Consider the following 15,967-nt stretch of genomic DNA (forward strand, 5'->3'; position numbering starts at 1 on the left):
TGTCCCCTCCACAGTCTGCGAGCTACCCCCTGCGTTTCTCTGACATAACCTTGTGCCACCTTTGACTGATGGCTCCAACATCGTGGTGCTTCTGCAGTTTCCAGAGCGCGAATAGGGGCATCTCCCTTTGCGGACGTGTTTCGGCCGCAGGAGCGGGGCTGTAGCTGGGAGTGGGGGCATGTGGCACCTTCCCCTTCTGGTCGTGATTTTCCACAGTGGGTAAGCGAGGAAGGGGGTTGCTTAAGGTACAGTTTATGTTCATCGCGTGAGGCAGGAACCAGTGTTCCTTAATTAGCAAAACAACTTCAAGTAATGGCACAGTTCTTCCCAGACATAAAGCTGGCTCCTGGCCCCTCGCTCCTGTCTTTCCCTCCCCCCCCCCCCCCTTCCTTTTGGATACAGTCTGCTTTCCCCCCCCCCCCTTATCTATGTAACGTCACTGCTGTAGTCCCTCCTTTCCTCCCCGTGTGTGTTCTTGCTGGCCTTTTAGGGGTTTTACAAATCACTTGTCCCCCGGGTGCTGCCCCTGCGCTGGCTCAGCACCCAGCCTGGTGCAGCCGCTGCCCCCTCCCTTGTTATTTTTAGTGCGGGGAAGGCAGGTGAGAGGAGAAGGGGCACAGGCGAGGGGAGAACCGCTGCGGGAGGCCCCGAGCCCGCTTTGGCAGCCGGGATCTGCAGCGGAGCTGCCGCTAATAGACAGCGTTAACCCTTTGCTTCGGGGCTGGGCCTTGGTCTCTGCAGGCTGGGCGAGGAAACCCGAGCTCTACACCGCCAGGGCCCCAGCGAGGGGGGGGCCAGGGCATGCCCAGCTCCGGTGCAAGGCTGCGGCATGCGGCAGCAGGGGAAAAAAAAATGTGATTTTTTTTTTTTTTTTTTTTTTTTTTTTTCTCTCTCCACTCTGTGTGTGGCCGTTTGCTCCTCAGTGGCGGGTGGGTGCTGGGATGCTGGGGTCTGCCTCGGTGGAGCAGGGCTGCGGGGAGGATGCTGCTGTGGCGGTGGTTCTCCACGGGGGAAGCGTGGGCTCTGCGGTGCCCGGCACCACGCCGCGACGGGGTTCGGCGGCGTGCGGGCGCTTGCTGGGGGAGGCTCAGGAGCCTCAGGTCGGGCAGCGCGGCACACGGAGGGGCTTGGGGAGCCTGTCCCCTCTGCCAGGCACGGGCCGGGGGTGGCCGTGCCGGGCAGCAGACGGTGGTGCCACCGCGGCGAGGCTGGGCCGTGAGTCCTGCCGAGACGCTGCTGGGAGCAGTGGAAGTGCCAGGCAGCCCCGCCGTGTCTGGGTCTGGGGACGGCGGAGCAGAGGGGAAGGATTTCTCTGTTTCCATCTCGGCAGAGCTGTGAATTTTCCTCTATAAATAGTTGCTGTGGAGACTGTGGAGCTGCAGCAGGCTGACAGACCCGCTGCCAGGGAAGCTGGGGCGGGCAGGGAGAGGCCAGCAGTAAAGTGAATCCACCGCAGCTGTCCTAGGTCTCCTGCTATCCCGAAGCCAAGGTTGTTCCAGAAGCAGTGCTGTGATCTGATACCCTGCCCCGCTCCTCGCCACGTCCATCCAGCGATGCAGAAGATTTTGGTCTGCTCAAGGACACCCCTCCCGGGCAGCGCAGACTAAAAGGAGAGCAGGACCAGCTGGTATCTCACTTTGGGGAGCTCCAGAATGAGCCAGATGACAAACGGAGCAGCGTGCCCTGCCTGCAAGCTGCTGCACGGTAAGTCTGCGCAGGGTCCCTGGGGCTCGGAGCCCCGCACGCCGACGGGGCTTCTTTTACGCTGCGTGTTGCAACTTGCAGGGGTGCTGCGCTCGGCGAGGGTTTGCCAGGTTCCTGCAGAAGATGAAGGTGTGTATCGCTCTGGAGAGCTCCGCGACTCCAGAGGTCCAGGCGTTATAAGGCATGACTGGTGCTGGGCAGCTCCTTATGCCGTTCTGTGCAGGTCAGGTGAAGTTGTCCAGGCCAGAGGCGAAGCACCGCTCCCTGCCCGTGGCTCTCGCAGACCAGGCAGGACCAGTATGTTTTTGGGCTGAAGTTCTCTGACTTGGTCCAGGCCTGCCACAAGCCAGTAGGTTCTGCACAACGTAGCTTTGAATGACAAGCAAAATAACAGTTGTTTTTAAAGTAAAGACGCCAAGCGATGAAGGACTTTAAAGCGTTGATCGTCCTTTATCACAAAGCTTAGAAAAGTGCATTTCACTCTCCTATACTAAGTTGCATAGCAACACTCCTCATCCTTTGCTATTGCATCCATCTGACTAGGGTGGATGGAGGTAAAGTCTCGCGTGCCTAAGGACAGACTTGCCTCACCTCCACAGCAGAAAGGATACCAGGGCCCGGTGAGCTGCCCAAAAGCTCCATCAGCCCTAGTACTAGGATGCATTTTACACTCTGAGTCTGTCTTTGGGTCCTACTTTCCCACCGAAGTCTCCTATTACCATAACAATCCACCTAGGCAAGACGCTGTTGAACTCCCATCTCCACACGCTCTTGAGTTTTCCTTTGGCAGGTGAGTTGTGAGTGACATAATAAAATGTTTAAGGCTGTTGCCCGGCTCTCAGGTCAGCCCCTGCTGTCCTAATGATGTGAGTGACAAGGGCTTGGGTAGATTCTGGTGGTGCAGGAGCTTGCGAGGTTACTGGTATGCTCGGTCTGTGCACAAACAAGGAAAATGTTTATTTCACCTCTGTTTTGTAGCTAACATGTTAGTAAGTATTTACCGAAAAGAGTGGCCATACAGACATGCAGCATCCTGGAGTTTTATGCCTAAAAGAGACTGATTCTGAACAGTGTAAATGCTACAGTTAGAGATGTAAAAATATAAGGAGGGGGAGGGATTTTGAGCTCCTTTCAGACTGCTGTATGGGCTTGGGTGAACGGAGCAATGTCAGCTCTGGCAATTTGGATTGTCCCTCATGGGATCAGAGTCTCAAGCCCGGTCTGACCTTTAATTCGAACCGTGCTGGGAGCTTGCTAGGCGCCCAAAGGCAGGCTGTGTCTCTGGCTGCTGTGCTGGGAGAGGAGCATCAGCATGTGGAAAGAAACTTTAGTCTTTTGAAGAAGTCACATCTCTGTCTCAGCACCTGGAAGATGTTACTGCCCCAGAACAACTCCCCGTCACACGGCTCCCACTGCCACCACCACCACCGCCAGCCCACTGCAACTATTTCTGAAAATCCTCTGGTGCAAACGAGCTCTTAGCTTTAGCGACCTGATTTGGAGGATTTAAAGGTCAATATTTCTACCCGTGCTAATGGTGTACTGGGATTATCATCACCTGTCACGAGCTCTGGCGATGTGCGTTAACCTGAAGCTTCAGCCGTACAGCAAGTGACATTTCCAAATTATGAAAGGCTGGGTTGGGAGTACCCCAGCTACGGCAGCTTACATCTATATTTCCATTAGCAACATGGGCTCTGGGCTGCTATTTCAGGTGACCGGTGCTGAAGCCAATTCTACACGGGTGCTGCGGGGCAGGGGGACAGCAGTTGCATCAGTCTGTCTGCACTGCCTCGGTGTTTGTACCTTGGGCTGTCATAGTAACAAACCCCGGGAGCAGCCTCCCTCTCCGTCACAGCCTCTCGCTAGGGCATCACAGGACGGTCAGTGATAAACCCGTGCTCTGGCCGTGGGGCTGGGCTGTGGGCAGATGCGCAGCGCTGCCGTGTCTAAAATGCAGGTTCTGCTTCGCACCCATCTGGAGCGTGAGGCTCCTCCTGCCAGCAAAAGCCCAGACGTGTCCCCCCTGAGCCGGGACGGGGATGGGGAGTGGGTGCTTTCCCCGGCTGCAGCCACGGGAGGGGATCCCGCGGTTCTCGCTAAGCCCCTGAAAATCCACAGTGGGCACAGGGAAACCTGAGACTCCCACCTGGCCCTGGCCCTGGCCTGGCCCGTGCACTGCCAGGATCCCTGCCTGGCCGCGGCTTGCCAGCTTTCCTCTTCTGAACTCTTAAAATAATCCCTGTCTCCGTGAAGTGCCAAAAGCATTTGTAACAGCCTGGCTCCAGGGGCTGATGAAGCCGATGGCAAGGAAGGGGGCAAGGGGACAGCAGGGGTAGAAGAGGGAATCAATGCACGCAGCATGCAGCAGAGGTACGGCTGCCCGGCAGCTCTCCGATTCTCTTTAAAGGAGTAAAATACTGAAGATCGCACCGCCTGTGTCCCACAACCCGGTTCCCTACTGCCTCTGTCCCCTCGTGCCAGGATCTGCTGCGCTGCTGGGCCATGGAAGAGCGGGTGCAGTGGGAGATGCTGGCAGCCCAGCGCACAGGTCAGTCCTCGGGCATGCAGCTCTAGAGCCGAGATCGTGCCAGGCTCTTCCCAGGCCAGAGGAGGCCACCAGGACGTGTCTGGCCGTTCCTCTGGGAGGATGGCTGTCCTCAGCTGCTCTTTCAGTCTAAGAGCATTTAGAGATGCCAGTAATGTTTCTTGGCGATGGTCCCCACAGGAGGCCACCACCCCGTGCGGGAAGGAGAGGTGTTCAACACGCGATACCAGGCTCTGTGCAAGCTGGGCTGCGGCGCCTTTGCCACCGTCTGGCTGTGCCAGGACATGAGGTGAGGGGCTAACGGCCTTTCGGGGAGGCGGGAACGGGGGGCTGATCTCCTGGGCAGGACCGGCCCCTCTCGCAGACGCAGCAGAGCGCAGCTGCTTGCCTGGGAGCATATTGGCATCCCCCCGAGCACAGGGCAAGCCTGCCAGCAAGACCGGTGGGGTGCAATGGGCAGAGCTGGTCTCCGGAAACCAAAGAAAGTACATGAGGTGGGATCAGCCCTTGCTCTGCCTTTGCTCTTCTCGTTTCGACCCTGCAGTATCTATGCTCTGCCTCTTTCTCTCCAGTTCCTTGCTGGTCCCTGGGGCAGCTGTGCTGCCAGATGCTGGCAGCATCGCCAGGAGGGATGCCCACGGGCCTGGCGTGCTGCAGACCAAGGACAAGGCTGCTTGCAGGAGAGCAGCACCTTCCCTGGGGAGCCCAGGGCTGGGTGACTGGGAGAAGGGGAGGTGCTGCTGGTTAGGGCCACGCTGGCGTGCATTGGCTGGCAGCTGTGATTCGTTTCCCAGGAGGAAGAAACACGTAGCTGTGAAGGTCCTGAAAAGCAGGGAAGGCTTTGCTGAGGCTGCCCAGGACGAGGTCGCTCTCCTCCGCTGTGTAGGTATATTCTGGGGCTCTGCGCTTTGCTCTGTGGCGATGGTCGCTGAGTTCAGGTCTGACTACCAGCCTCATCGTCCCTTCTGCCTCCAGGTCTCAGCCTGAGGAGCTAGGTGGGGAACAGGAAAAAACCCAAAAAGTTAGGGAATTCATAGAAATCACCCTGGCTTAGCACTGGCCTCTAAAACAGGCACCTTCTCCTTCCTCCTGTCATACTGGGACATACTGGCTGTGTCCCACTTGCCCTGTCAGCCTGTCTGTTTCAGCTGAGACCAAAATGCAGTAAGTAGGAGGAACCTGCAGAAGGATAAGGCAGATAATCAGCAGAAAAAGGTGGTAATGTCCGTAAGCAGGAGATTGGAACGTGTCCACTGTATTTGTGTCATTCCCAGCTCAGAGGACATTGCTCTATCACAACACTGATACTGAAGTAAAAGGAAATATCTGAAAAAAAAAATGCAGGATGTAGCAAAAATATAATAAAAAATAAGTCAGAAAAAGTCAGAAAGCTTCCTCCTGCCTTTGCTAATGGATGTGGTAATTAGGTGCCTGTATCTGGGTCTCAGCTAGTTGCCTTTGAAGATGGCTTGACCTGCTAGTTCTAGAAAGCTCGTGGTTACAATTCTCAGAGTTTGCCTAAATACAAAGTTACATCAGCTTTAGATGAGTAAAAGCCATTAAATTTTGCATTTCAAATTACTCTGAGGCCTTTCTCCTACAGGTTTGAGAAAGGTTTAGTTCACACCTGCAAATCTGTAGGGCCTATCCAAAGGGACATGAGCCAGACTCGGTGATGCAAGAGGAAGCATCAAGTGGCACTAATTTAATGTAATCAGAGGGCTGCTTTTTCTGCATATCAGCACAATCCTCATACAGACTGAGCCGAGCCTTACCCTTGATTTATTACTAATTCTCTCTGAAAGACACGCCTTCCCATTCAGCAGAATACAGCTGGTTCCCAGGGCTGTTCCCACCGGCACAGGGTGGTCAGTGCCGGCAGAGCTGCCAGGAGAGGCAGTCTGGTCTCCCGTGTTTCCACGGCTGCTCGCCAATGTCGTGCCAGCACAAACCTCCTGGCCCTGGCGCAGGCGGATCTGGCATCTCCACAACATGCCGAACCAAAATCCCAACAGTTATGGCTGTGAAGAGAAAAAACAAAGGATGAACTGCTGTACCAGGATCAGTGCTCTGTGAGAGCAAACTCCTGATACACCTTGCTGTGCAGGCGTACGGTGCTGGTGCAAGAGCCGGGGGTACCGTAGCACCCGTGCTTGGGCAGACCAGGGGTTCAGCCAGCCCAGCACCCTGGGCCAGCAGCAGATATCCAGATGGGTGTAAGGACAAGCTAAGCTCAGGGTGCTGCTCCCACTGAATGCTCCCCTGGCCCACAGCAGTTTCCAGCTAGAGATTTCTTGGGCCACGGGTAATGTCTCTGTGGGCAGTAATTCTCAATGGATTTACCTTCAGGAGACCTGCCCTGCTTTCTGGTGAGCCCATGCGGGCTTCAGCCCCCACAGCCCCCTCTGACAAGAACTGCTACCAATTACCCGTGCACTCTGTGAAGAACCGTCTCCTCTGCTTTGCTTTTGAACCTCCCAAGTGCTAGGTTTGATGCCCCCTGGTTCTTGTACGAAAGATCTGTGTTCACCCCCTCCACCACCGCTCTGTATCTTATAGAACTGTGCAGTACTTGCCCATAGCCAAACTTTCTTCAGCCCAAAGAAGCCTACTTCACTGGGTTCCTTCAGATATGGAAGCTGCTCTCTACCCCGGTAGGACAGGTAGCTGAAGACAACCACAAGGTCTCTGCCTCTCTGCAACCCCTTGTGAGAAACTCCTAAGGGAAAGTGTGGGTTTTAAAAGGTGATGTTCCAGCCTGCTACTCTCAGCCAGGGAGGGCTCTGAGGACAAGGAGCAGAGGCTGCAGAAGGGCAAAAGAAATGGACAGCCATTGCTGCTAGGAGCTGTGGTCTTGGGGGAATTCCTTTCCAGCACAAGCAGGAGCACTTTTTGGGCCTGCATGGGATAGAATAAGCAGCGGGAAGTGTGCTAGACACTATTAGCAGGATCAGTCTGAGTTATTCAGACACTGAGAGTGATGGTCCCAGCCAGTCAAGAGCTAGACAACATAGAGAAACTCATTCCTTGGTAACAGACTCTGCTTGTGTGTTTGGAGCCTGGTTTTCCTGATGCTGTTTTCATGGGATGTGTCATGAAGTGCCAAATCCTGGAAGAGAAAGTCTGTAGAATGGGATAAAACAGGTGCAAGATGTCCTTGTGCACATATGTGTCTCTAATTGCAGCTTTCTTGGAATCCTCCCCCTCAGGTAAGCAGTATGAAGAAGAAGGACCGGGCAGGAGAAAACATTGTCTGTTTGTTAGACGACTTCAGAATGATTGGAGAGAACGGCTTCCATATCCTTCTGCTAAAAGTGCTGCAGCTCTGGCTCAGCAAAGCCTGGGCTTGCCTCGGAGAGTCGCAGGATGGTGTAAAACCGAGCACTGTGCTCCCATGAGGATGAACAGGGCAGTAGCTGGACCAGGGCACATGGAGGTGGCTGGAGGGGGAGAGGTTGGATAAGGAGATAGTTGGCTGCTCTGGTGAAGGGCAAAAAGCTGATGGTAGCATCTTCTCTCTGTTAGTGAATCCCTGACTCTTTCCCACATGCCTGCTTGGTATTTGAGGCGCTGGGTCCTTCCCTGCGATGTCTGATGGGTAACTATGCAGCCCAGGGACTGCCTTTGCCTTTTGTGAAAAAATCTTTACAGCAGGTGAGAACTTAGCTGGAACTGGGTGAGGGCACCAAGGGACTGTTGGCTGCGAGACATGCCATAGTCTTCATCCTGGGGTCATCTGCCATGAATTCCATGACTGCATCTGCAAAGAAAGGGACAATATAGAGTGAAGGCCCAAGGCATGCATTTTTTTAAGGAAAACGGTAACTATTTCTTTTGGGTGTAAGGAGAGAAAACATTAATTAAAACGCAGAGTGGGAAGTCATCACATTCCCATTAACACAGGGGTACTGTGCGTTACTGCCCAAGCCTGCAGTCTCATTGGGTTTGGGAAGGAGTCAGGGCCACTGCCATGAAGAGTCAGCAGCCTGCAGACCTGCACCAGGGATTCAGAGTTGGCACTTGTGTTCCCATCATCTCAGTAATCATTGAATTCTCCAGCAGTTCTGCTGCCATAGTTATGCTTCTTGTGGGCAAAATGTGTATCTCTTCCCTCCTGCTGCCCTGAGAAGTCCCCTCTGGCAGCAATGCCAGACTGCTGGCATTCGCCTCGGCATCCAGCCATGGGTAGCACTGGCAATTCCAGTGGCTTTCTGCATGGAACTACCAAAGGCTGCTCGAGGTCTCCCTCAGCGCTGATGTCTTTTCAGGGCTTTCTAAATTGCTGGTTCGGTTGGCTGGTCCTCCACCCATGTTGAGGTTTTCCTGCTCAGAGCCAAGTCTTCCTTCACCCCCCGTAAGGATGTGGTGTGCTGATCGAACAGATCATGAAACCTGAGTTTCTTATGCGTTGGCTGGGAATAGCTAAGGAATGGGAAACCTGAGTGAGGCCTCAGAATGGTTAAAATTACATTTTGCCTCTCATGCCGAGATTTATCAGAAGTCTGCACGCTTGCCAAGATGAAGATTTGCTACCCTGATTCCTGTGCCCTTCTAGGGACACTAAGAAAGAAAACCGCTTCCTCCTTCATCCTGTTTTCTGGAATAGCCTCTTCTTCGTCTAAAGAAGCTCCACTAACACCTGAATAAGTTACACAAAAATGTAGTGGCATTAATTGCTGTGCCCCATTTCACACCCAAGCCTTTTGCTTGATCCATTCCCTTATCTGCTTTAATTGTAAAATCTTAGAATCTTTTTTCCTCCTTCAGATCAGCACTGGGGCAGTATTTACTTCTGATTCATTCCAGTTTAGCTATTTAAATCTTTCCCCGCGTTTCACAGTTACCATTTAAGGTTGGTATTTCCCTGGGGCTGGCATTCATCCCAGAATAGAATTTGATAATACAGAGAATATTTGCCAGCCCTTTATGACTGACCAGAGTGTTTAAAAAAAATGTAACTCTCCCAGTAGCCTTTTTGCTATTACTGATTTCTGATAGTGACAGTTTCTCTCTGGTAGGCGTTGTTTATCTCTCCGGTGTGATGGACCAGGCTCTCCCTGCTCCATCGTAAGCCATTCTTTCCCGACGTGGCTCTCCTGCACTGCCCTTAAGTCCTCTCTATATGCACTCAATCATGGTCTCTCCCTCCTCCTGTCTGGGTTATGCTGCACCTCCTTTTCTTTTCTGGTACGAAGGGACGCCCTCCTGTGCCATGTCACTCTATAACCGGCCCCCAACTTCCATTCGAATGATAAGTCACCAGGAAGGCATGGTGGTCCGAGGACATTACAGCCATACAAACAGGAGTGTTTTTTCAGGAGAAAGTTCAGCTTTGTGATCGTAATGCCTCCTTGTAGCACTGTCCTCTTTCCATCTCCCCCAGCTTGCCCGTGCATGCTGATATCTGTGGATTTTCACGCCGCCTTCTGCTGCGTGCCACCCCCACCTCCCCCAAACAGCCCCCTGCCCGCTGGGCTCCCCAGGCTCCCTCTCGCTCGGCGTGCTGGGCACGAGGGACTCCGGCACCCGCTCCTCCTGCCGTGCTGTGCGATGAAACCCCTTGTGCCTGCTCCCACAGGGCCCACCCCAACCAACGTCCCCACTCTGCTGGCTGCACCTCCAGCTTAGTACAGGGCACTCGCTATACAGAAACCATTTATTGCAGATAGTTATCATCAGTGCCCCCTTTCTTCAACGCCAGAACATCCACAACTTGCATACCCGCTGTGCCCGGCTGCTCTGACAGCACCGGCAGCTGCTGGGGCAGGGGAGGCGGTGGGGACCGTCGCGTTGCTGACGTGACGTGCTGCCTGCTCGCCCAGGTGCTGGCAGGGCTGCACTTTCTGCACAAGCGCTGCCGCATCATCCACGCGGACATCAAACCGGAGAACATCTTGCTGTACGGACGTGACAAAAGCCTCCAAAGGCTTCTGCCTGATATGCTCGACTGCGGCCAGAGAACAGATTTGGGGCTAAAAGGACCAGGTGAGCACTCCGAGGTTTTTTTTAAGAAGAAAAGGGACTTACATGTTTATTGCCAGGAGGGAAACAGAGAGGCAGCAGGTACAGATACCTTAGGAAGGGTTCCCATCTCCTGCAATGGCCAGTACAAAACAGTACAGCCAGCTTATGGTGCTGAGAGGCCTCTCCTATCTCTGCTTAATACAAAAATCAGGCTGAGCGGTTACAAGCTACTCAAGGCACCTACAGAAACGCGGTCTTGCAGGTAGGCTTGTGTGGAGGACAACTACAGATGACAGGCATCTGTTAACAGCCCCGCCACGACCTTGGAGCTCATTCTTACAGCTTTAGGTACAGGATAGTTCCTTTGTGTCTGGTGTTTTCAGACACTGAAAGGTTTACATACAAAATGGCTTGATCAGAAAGCTGTATGACACTTCTGCTCTTTATTTCCCATATTTCTGAGCTTTGTGGGACACTTGTATGTACTGCTAATCTTCAAGGCCTTTTGAGACATAATTTATTTGAAGAGAATGGTGTGAATATCAAATAAGACATAGGGCTGGAGAGTTTCTCAAGAGATCAGCTCATCTCCCAGCAATGAGACTCTTTATATTATCCTTGTGTGATATTCTCCCATAAGCATTTCTCCCATGATGGTGCTGTTTTGTCTCTCAAACTCTGGGGCAATCAGGGAATGCTAAATTAGTGACTGAGTCTTGCTTGGAGCAGAAAGGCACAATATTAGGCATAGACCAACAGCTCACTGTACAGCAGTAAACCAAAAATTACCCTTTTCTGGGATCATATGAAAATGTAACTTTTACAGTGCTTGCCAAGCAGGCTGTGTCCAAGGTCTGTGACAGCCAGGATTGCTGAAGGCTAAGGAGGCATTACAGATGTTTTGTGTCTGACTAGTGCTGGTAAGATATGCTCTCCTCTGAGCCCACAGGAATTTAACCTGGGTGCAAGAGGAACCTTGCAGCAGGGCAGGAGCACATGGTCACACCGCTCCACTCCAAGCTACTGTCCTCCCAAACGTCCTCTTAGATTTTGACTGGATACTAGCTCTTCCTTTGTGTTTCCTGAAAAAACAGAGGTGGCATTTTATTGACAATAAAAAGCATTTTAGGACCTTTTAGGCTGAAAAACTTTAAAGGCAGGCATACATGCCTCTCCTGTGGCAAGTGATGCATACCTGTGGGTTTCGAAAGACCTGATTTCTCTCTGTCCTTTCCATCTAGGAGGTGATCTTGGCAATGGATTGGAGGAATCTGATTTAATGAGCATAGAAGTGAAAATTGCAGATCTGGGCAGCGCGTGCTGGACAGTGAGTCTGCTCCGAGTCTCAGTCCCATGATGATGTGGGATGCTGTGTGCTTCTTTCCATCCCACCCTGCATGTCTGTCCTTTTACAGCTGAATAGCTATTTCAGCATGCTGAAGAGATGCCGATTTCGGGGCGGGGGGGTGTGTTATATTCAGCACTCGCAGCTCAGAGCTGGGCACTGTACTCCTGCAGACACTGTCAACTTTGGACATTTCTTCAGCTTGCAGTTAGTCCCTACAGTTAGAAATTCAAAACCGTGTTCAGTGTGAATGTTGGGAGATGAATTTGCCCTGGTGTGAGCGAGGCCAAGAACATGCCTCCCATGCCCCGCGCAGAGTTTTGTACACGTATTCAGTTCTGCCCCCCAGCGTCCTCCTCACTGTGGGAAGCTTGTGACCACAAGCTTTGCTGTTACTTTTATGGACGCTAACCAAAGGGAGTTTGTTTCTGTTTCAGTACAAGCCTTTTTCCAAGGAGATACAGACTCAGCCATACCGTGCCCTGGAAGTGCTTCTTGGATTAGACTATGGCACTCCTGCAGATATCTGGAGCACGGGCTGCCTGGTAGGACTGGGGACAATGCTGTGCATGCATGGGAGGTGACTGACGCAGGCCAGGGGCAGCATGTCCTCGGCATGCACCTATACACACTGCATGTAAAGCAAAACTTCCTTGCTGAGAAGGAAAAGGGGGCTGTCTACACTCATTCAGTTTGGATTGAAAGTATGCTGCTGATAGAATTCACTCTTAGTTAGTTTAAGCTATAAGGCAATTCACACTCCATGTATGTTAACTCATAGGCTTGACTGAATTAGGCACATACTGCTTTTCATCCTGATGGAGCTAAAGGTGCTGTTTCACCACGGTACGGATCAAAGCAGTGTGAATATTTTCCATATTTTAGGATCAGTTTTGTATGATAGCAAGGGAAATTGGTACTATCAGAGCTAACGGGGAAGAAAAACTCCAAATCAGTTAGTGAATTAACAATGCTACTCCATTTCTAGGCATTTGAAATGGCAACTGGGGAGTGTCTATTTGATCCTCAACCTGGGAAATATTTCTCCAGAGATGATGGTAGGACTCCATCAGCTTTATTCATTTCACTGACAGAAGTGTCACAACCTTTGTATCTAGATGTGTTTTCCCTCTGTCTAGATCACGTTGCTCGTATTATTGAGCTCCTGGGAAGAATTCCTCCTCAAATTGCTTTCTCCTGGAACAAGTCAACAAAATTTTTCAGCAGGCCAGGTAAGAATTGGAGTAAGAAAGTTTACTCTAAAAATCACTGTTGATCTCTGACACGCTCCCTGGTCAGCTCACACTGAAAACCCCCAAAAGTTATATTACACAACGCAGGCTACAAGCAGGGACAGAAGACAAGCGAAGATTTCGTAAAGAGCAGTAACACTCCCTGCCCTGCCTACCTTTGCAATCCAGGAGTGTTCCGGGGATGAATGTCAATTCCTGAAAAACAGTCATAGCAAACACCCAACAGGGAAAACTTTTCCATTCTTTCTCCTTTGGATCTGGAGAGAATGGAAATATGGACAGGAAATAGCTACATGCCAGGAAGGCTGAAGAGTGCGTAACTGGCTAGATTTCACCCGTTCACTGGCAGAGAACAATGATGATCAGGAATGGGACACTCATATCCTTCCAACCTGGCTGCTATATTTAGCCTTCTGACCCAACTGTAACGTCTCTTCAGTTTCATTCTCCTCAATTCCTTTCCCTTTGACTCATTAGGCTTGAAATCCTTGTCTTTGACTTCAAGGCATCACATGACTCCATCCTTCTGCAATTTAGCCTATCATTCTCTTTCTCTGCTTTCACACTCACCAGCCACACAGCCGCAGCCTACCCACAATTCATTCAATGTTGAGGGCTAGTCCCACGTTGTAGTTCAACAAGCACCTCCCTGCACATTTACATCCTTTGCTCACACTTACTCCTACTATGGTGCTCGAAAGAAACAAGTCAGAACTAGTTCTTGTTCTATATTCATTCTCCCTGTGAACCAAACTGGCCTGACCACACATGCCTAACTTGAATCACTACATTTACACCACGTACTCTTGGTGACGAGGATAGCTTCTCGGTCAGTAGCGGCACTCTTCTGGGCCCCACGGAGCTAGTAGACACAAAACGAATTAAACGTTAGTGTCTTGTGAGCTATGGCACTGAAATGGCCTGATGCATTCTGGGTTGCATGTGGACAGGCAGGGGGAACAAGCAGCAATGGCGCTGGCACGGCTATTCTGGGGGCACTTCATTCGCTCTCGGCACGTTCTCATCTAAGAAGCACTCAGCAACGGGAAGACTCCAAACACTCGCTTGGAGAGAGCTAATGAGTCTGAGAAACACCCGAGAGCCAAACCTGCAAGGGGCAGTGGAGGCAAAGCTTACAGAAAGATAGATATGAAGGAAGAGATCCTTCAGGATGCTTTGGATGAATTGCACGAGGTGAGGGGTGGTAGCCTCTCAGTCTTGCAAGCGTAACTGAGGTACTGTGCTTACGCTGTCTTTGCTAGGTGCGCTTCTGCGGGTCTCCAGACTGTCCCCCCGCAGTCTCCACAGCATCCTGGCGGAGAGACACCACTGGACGAAACACGACGTTACTCCCTTCACCAGCTTCCTCCTCCCCGCGCTGCAGTACGCGCCCGACCGCCGCGCCACAGCCGCCCAGTGCCTGCAGCACGCCTGGCTCAGCGCCCCGTGACCGGCCCCTCGCCCTGCGGGGGGACCGCCGACCCTGCCCGGCAGCTCCCGCCAGGCACCCCCGCCACCTGCGCCGGAGCCGCCCCTCCTCCTCCTCCTCCTGCCCCCGCCACCGCCCCGGAGCTCTGCGGGCCCCGCCGAGACGCTCCGGCCCCGCCGCAGCGGCCAGGACCGCCCTCCCGGGGCGGGGGTGGCGGTGGGCGCTGCGCACAAGATGGCGGCGGGGCCGGGACGCCCCTCAGGCGGCGGCGGCGGCTCGTCGGCCTCCCGCGGCGCGGCTGGCCCGCCACCCCCGGTACGCGGCACAGCCTCTTCCGAGCGACCCCGGGAGCGGGGCGGTGGCTGCCGCCGCCCCCTCCGCGCAGCCTCCAGCTTTATGCGGCAGCTCCTCCCGCCTTCGGGCTCCGTTCGCCTTCCTTAAACGTCCCTTTAGCTCGCGTAGTCCGCACGCAGCGCTAATTGGAAGCAGTAATTAACGTCCGATGCTCTCCACGTCTGTCGGGCTGTTTAAGCGGCGGGGCAAGGGCAGGGAGACCCTTTCCGTGCCCGCCCGTCCGCTCGCCGGCAGCGGGCGGGACGGCCGGCCCGCGGCGCAGCCCGCCTTCCCCCGCCAGGCCAGCACGGCCGACGGCTCCGTAGGCGCGCTCCCCCTCCTCCCAACGGAGACGCGGTACGCGGGCACCAGCACGGGCGCCTGCCCAGCGCCGCAGGGTCCCTCCCGCCCCGCTCAGCGGCGCTCGGCCCCCCGCGCCCCTCCCTCCCTCCCTGCCGCGGAGAGGCCGCTCCTCCGCCTCACGCAGCCGGCCCCGCGGTCGGCGCCCCAGGCCCTTTGTTCGGGGCTCCGGGAGCGGAGAACGAGCCAGCCGTAGGCTCCGGCGGTGGGCTGGCACCTCTCCCCGCTGGCCCCGGGCCCTCAGCGGGGTTGGAAGGCGGCAGTCCCGGCGCGTCCTGCCCCTCTCGCCTCAGGAGGGCCCGCCGGGCGCGGTGGCGGGAAGGGGGGGAAGCGGGGAGGAGGGCAGCCGCCGGAGCAGAGCAGCTCTGCGGCGCGGCACCCGCGCCCCGCGAGGCCTGAGGGGGAGCCACCGGTGGCGAGCCGCGCTCCCTCGGCGGCAGGGGGGGTGTCCGGGGCGGCGGGCTGCCCTGCCGGGACCCCGGCCCAGCGGCCGCCCCCTCCCCCCCGCGGCGCGGACGTGCCGAGCGGCAGGCCCCGCGCCCGCGCCGCCGCGCATGCGCCCTGCGCCCCCTTCCACCCCCCCCTCCCTCCGGCCCGCGCATGCGCGGCGCAGCGGCGGCTGCCGCCCAGGAATCCCGGCCGCCCGCGCCGCCCCTTCTTTCTGCCACGTGTCCCGACGCGGGAGTTACCCCGCGGAGAGCGGCGCCTCGGCAGGGGCGGCGACGGGCCCCGCCGGCCCCGCCCCTCGGCACGTAGCGCGGTTCGGCCGGCAGGCACTGTCGCAGCCCGCCCGGCTGCACCGCGTCGCTGCTGGCGGCCGCCTCTCCCCCCGCCCCTCCCCACCCTGCCGCCGACTGGCAGTTCCGCGCGCCAATGGGACGCCACGACCGTGGGGCGAGCGGCGGGGCGGACGCGCGGTTCCCAATGAGGCGAGAGCGCGGGCGGGGCCGGGCGGCGAGACCACCAATGGCAAGCGTGGGCGGGCGGGGCGTCGGCGTCGGCGGGCGTCCCGGCGGGGCGGGGTGTAGCGC

At 55.1% G+C, this 15,967-nt stretch overlaps 1 protein-coding gene across 2 annotated transcripts; it reads left to right on the forward strand.

The window, feature by feature from the left end:
* The first annotated feature begins 1,001 nt into the window (after window positions 1–1,001).
* LOC115333386 (SRSF protein kinase 3-like) lies at window positions 1,002–15,761 on the forward strand. Of its 2 annotated transcripts, XM_029996294.2 has the most exons (12): window positions 1,002–1,704; window positions 4,115–4,255; window positions 4,433–4,541; window positions 5,047–5,134; window positions 7,462–7,549; window positions 7,800–7,906; window positions 10,075–10,237; window positions 11,458–11,543; window positions 11,999–12,106; window positions 12,550–12,619; window positions 12,701–12,793; window positions 14,077–15,761. In XM_029996294.2, the coding sequence occupies exons 2-12, from the start codon at window positions 4,210–4,212 to the stop codon at window positions 14,262–14,264; spliced, it is 1,146 nt and encodes a 381-aa protein (XP_029852154.1). In that variant the 5' UTR covers window positions 1,002–1,704; window positions 4,115–4,209; the 3' UTR covers window positions 14,265–15,761. The 2 variants fall into 2 exon arrangements, with proteins under 2 accessions (XP_029852154.1, XP_029852152.1); XM_029996292.2 differs by lacking the exons at window positions 1,002–1,704; window positions 4,115–4,255; window positions 4,433–4,541 and having other exon boundaries at window positions 4,554–5,134.
* Window positions 15,762–15,967: the final 206 nt, after the last annotated feature.

The sequence above is a fragment of the Aquila chrysaetos genome, chromosome 20, assembly GCF_900496995.4.
Source record: "Aquila chrysaetos chrysaetos chromosome 20, bAquChr1.4, whole genome shotgun sequence".
NCBI lineage: Eukaryota > Metazoa > Chordata > Aves > Accipitriformes > Accipitridae > Aquila > Aquila chrysaetos.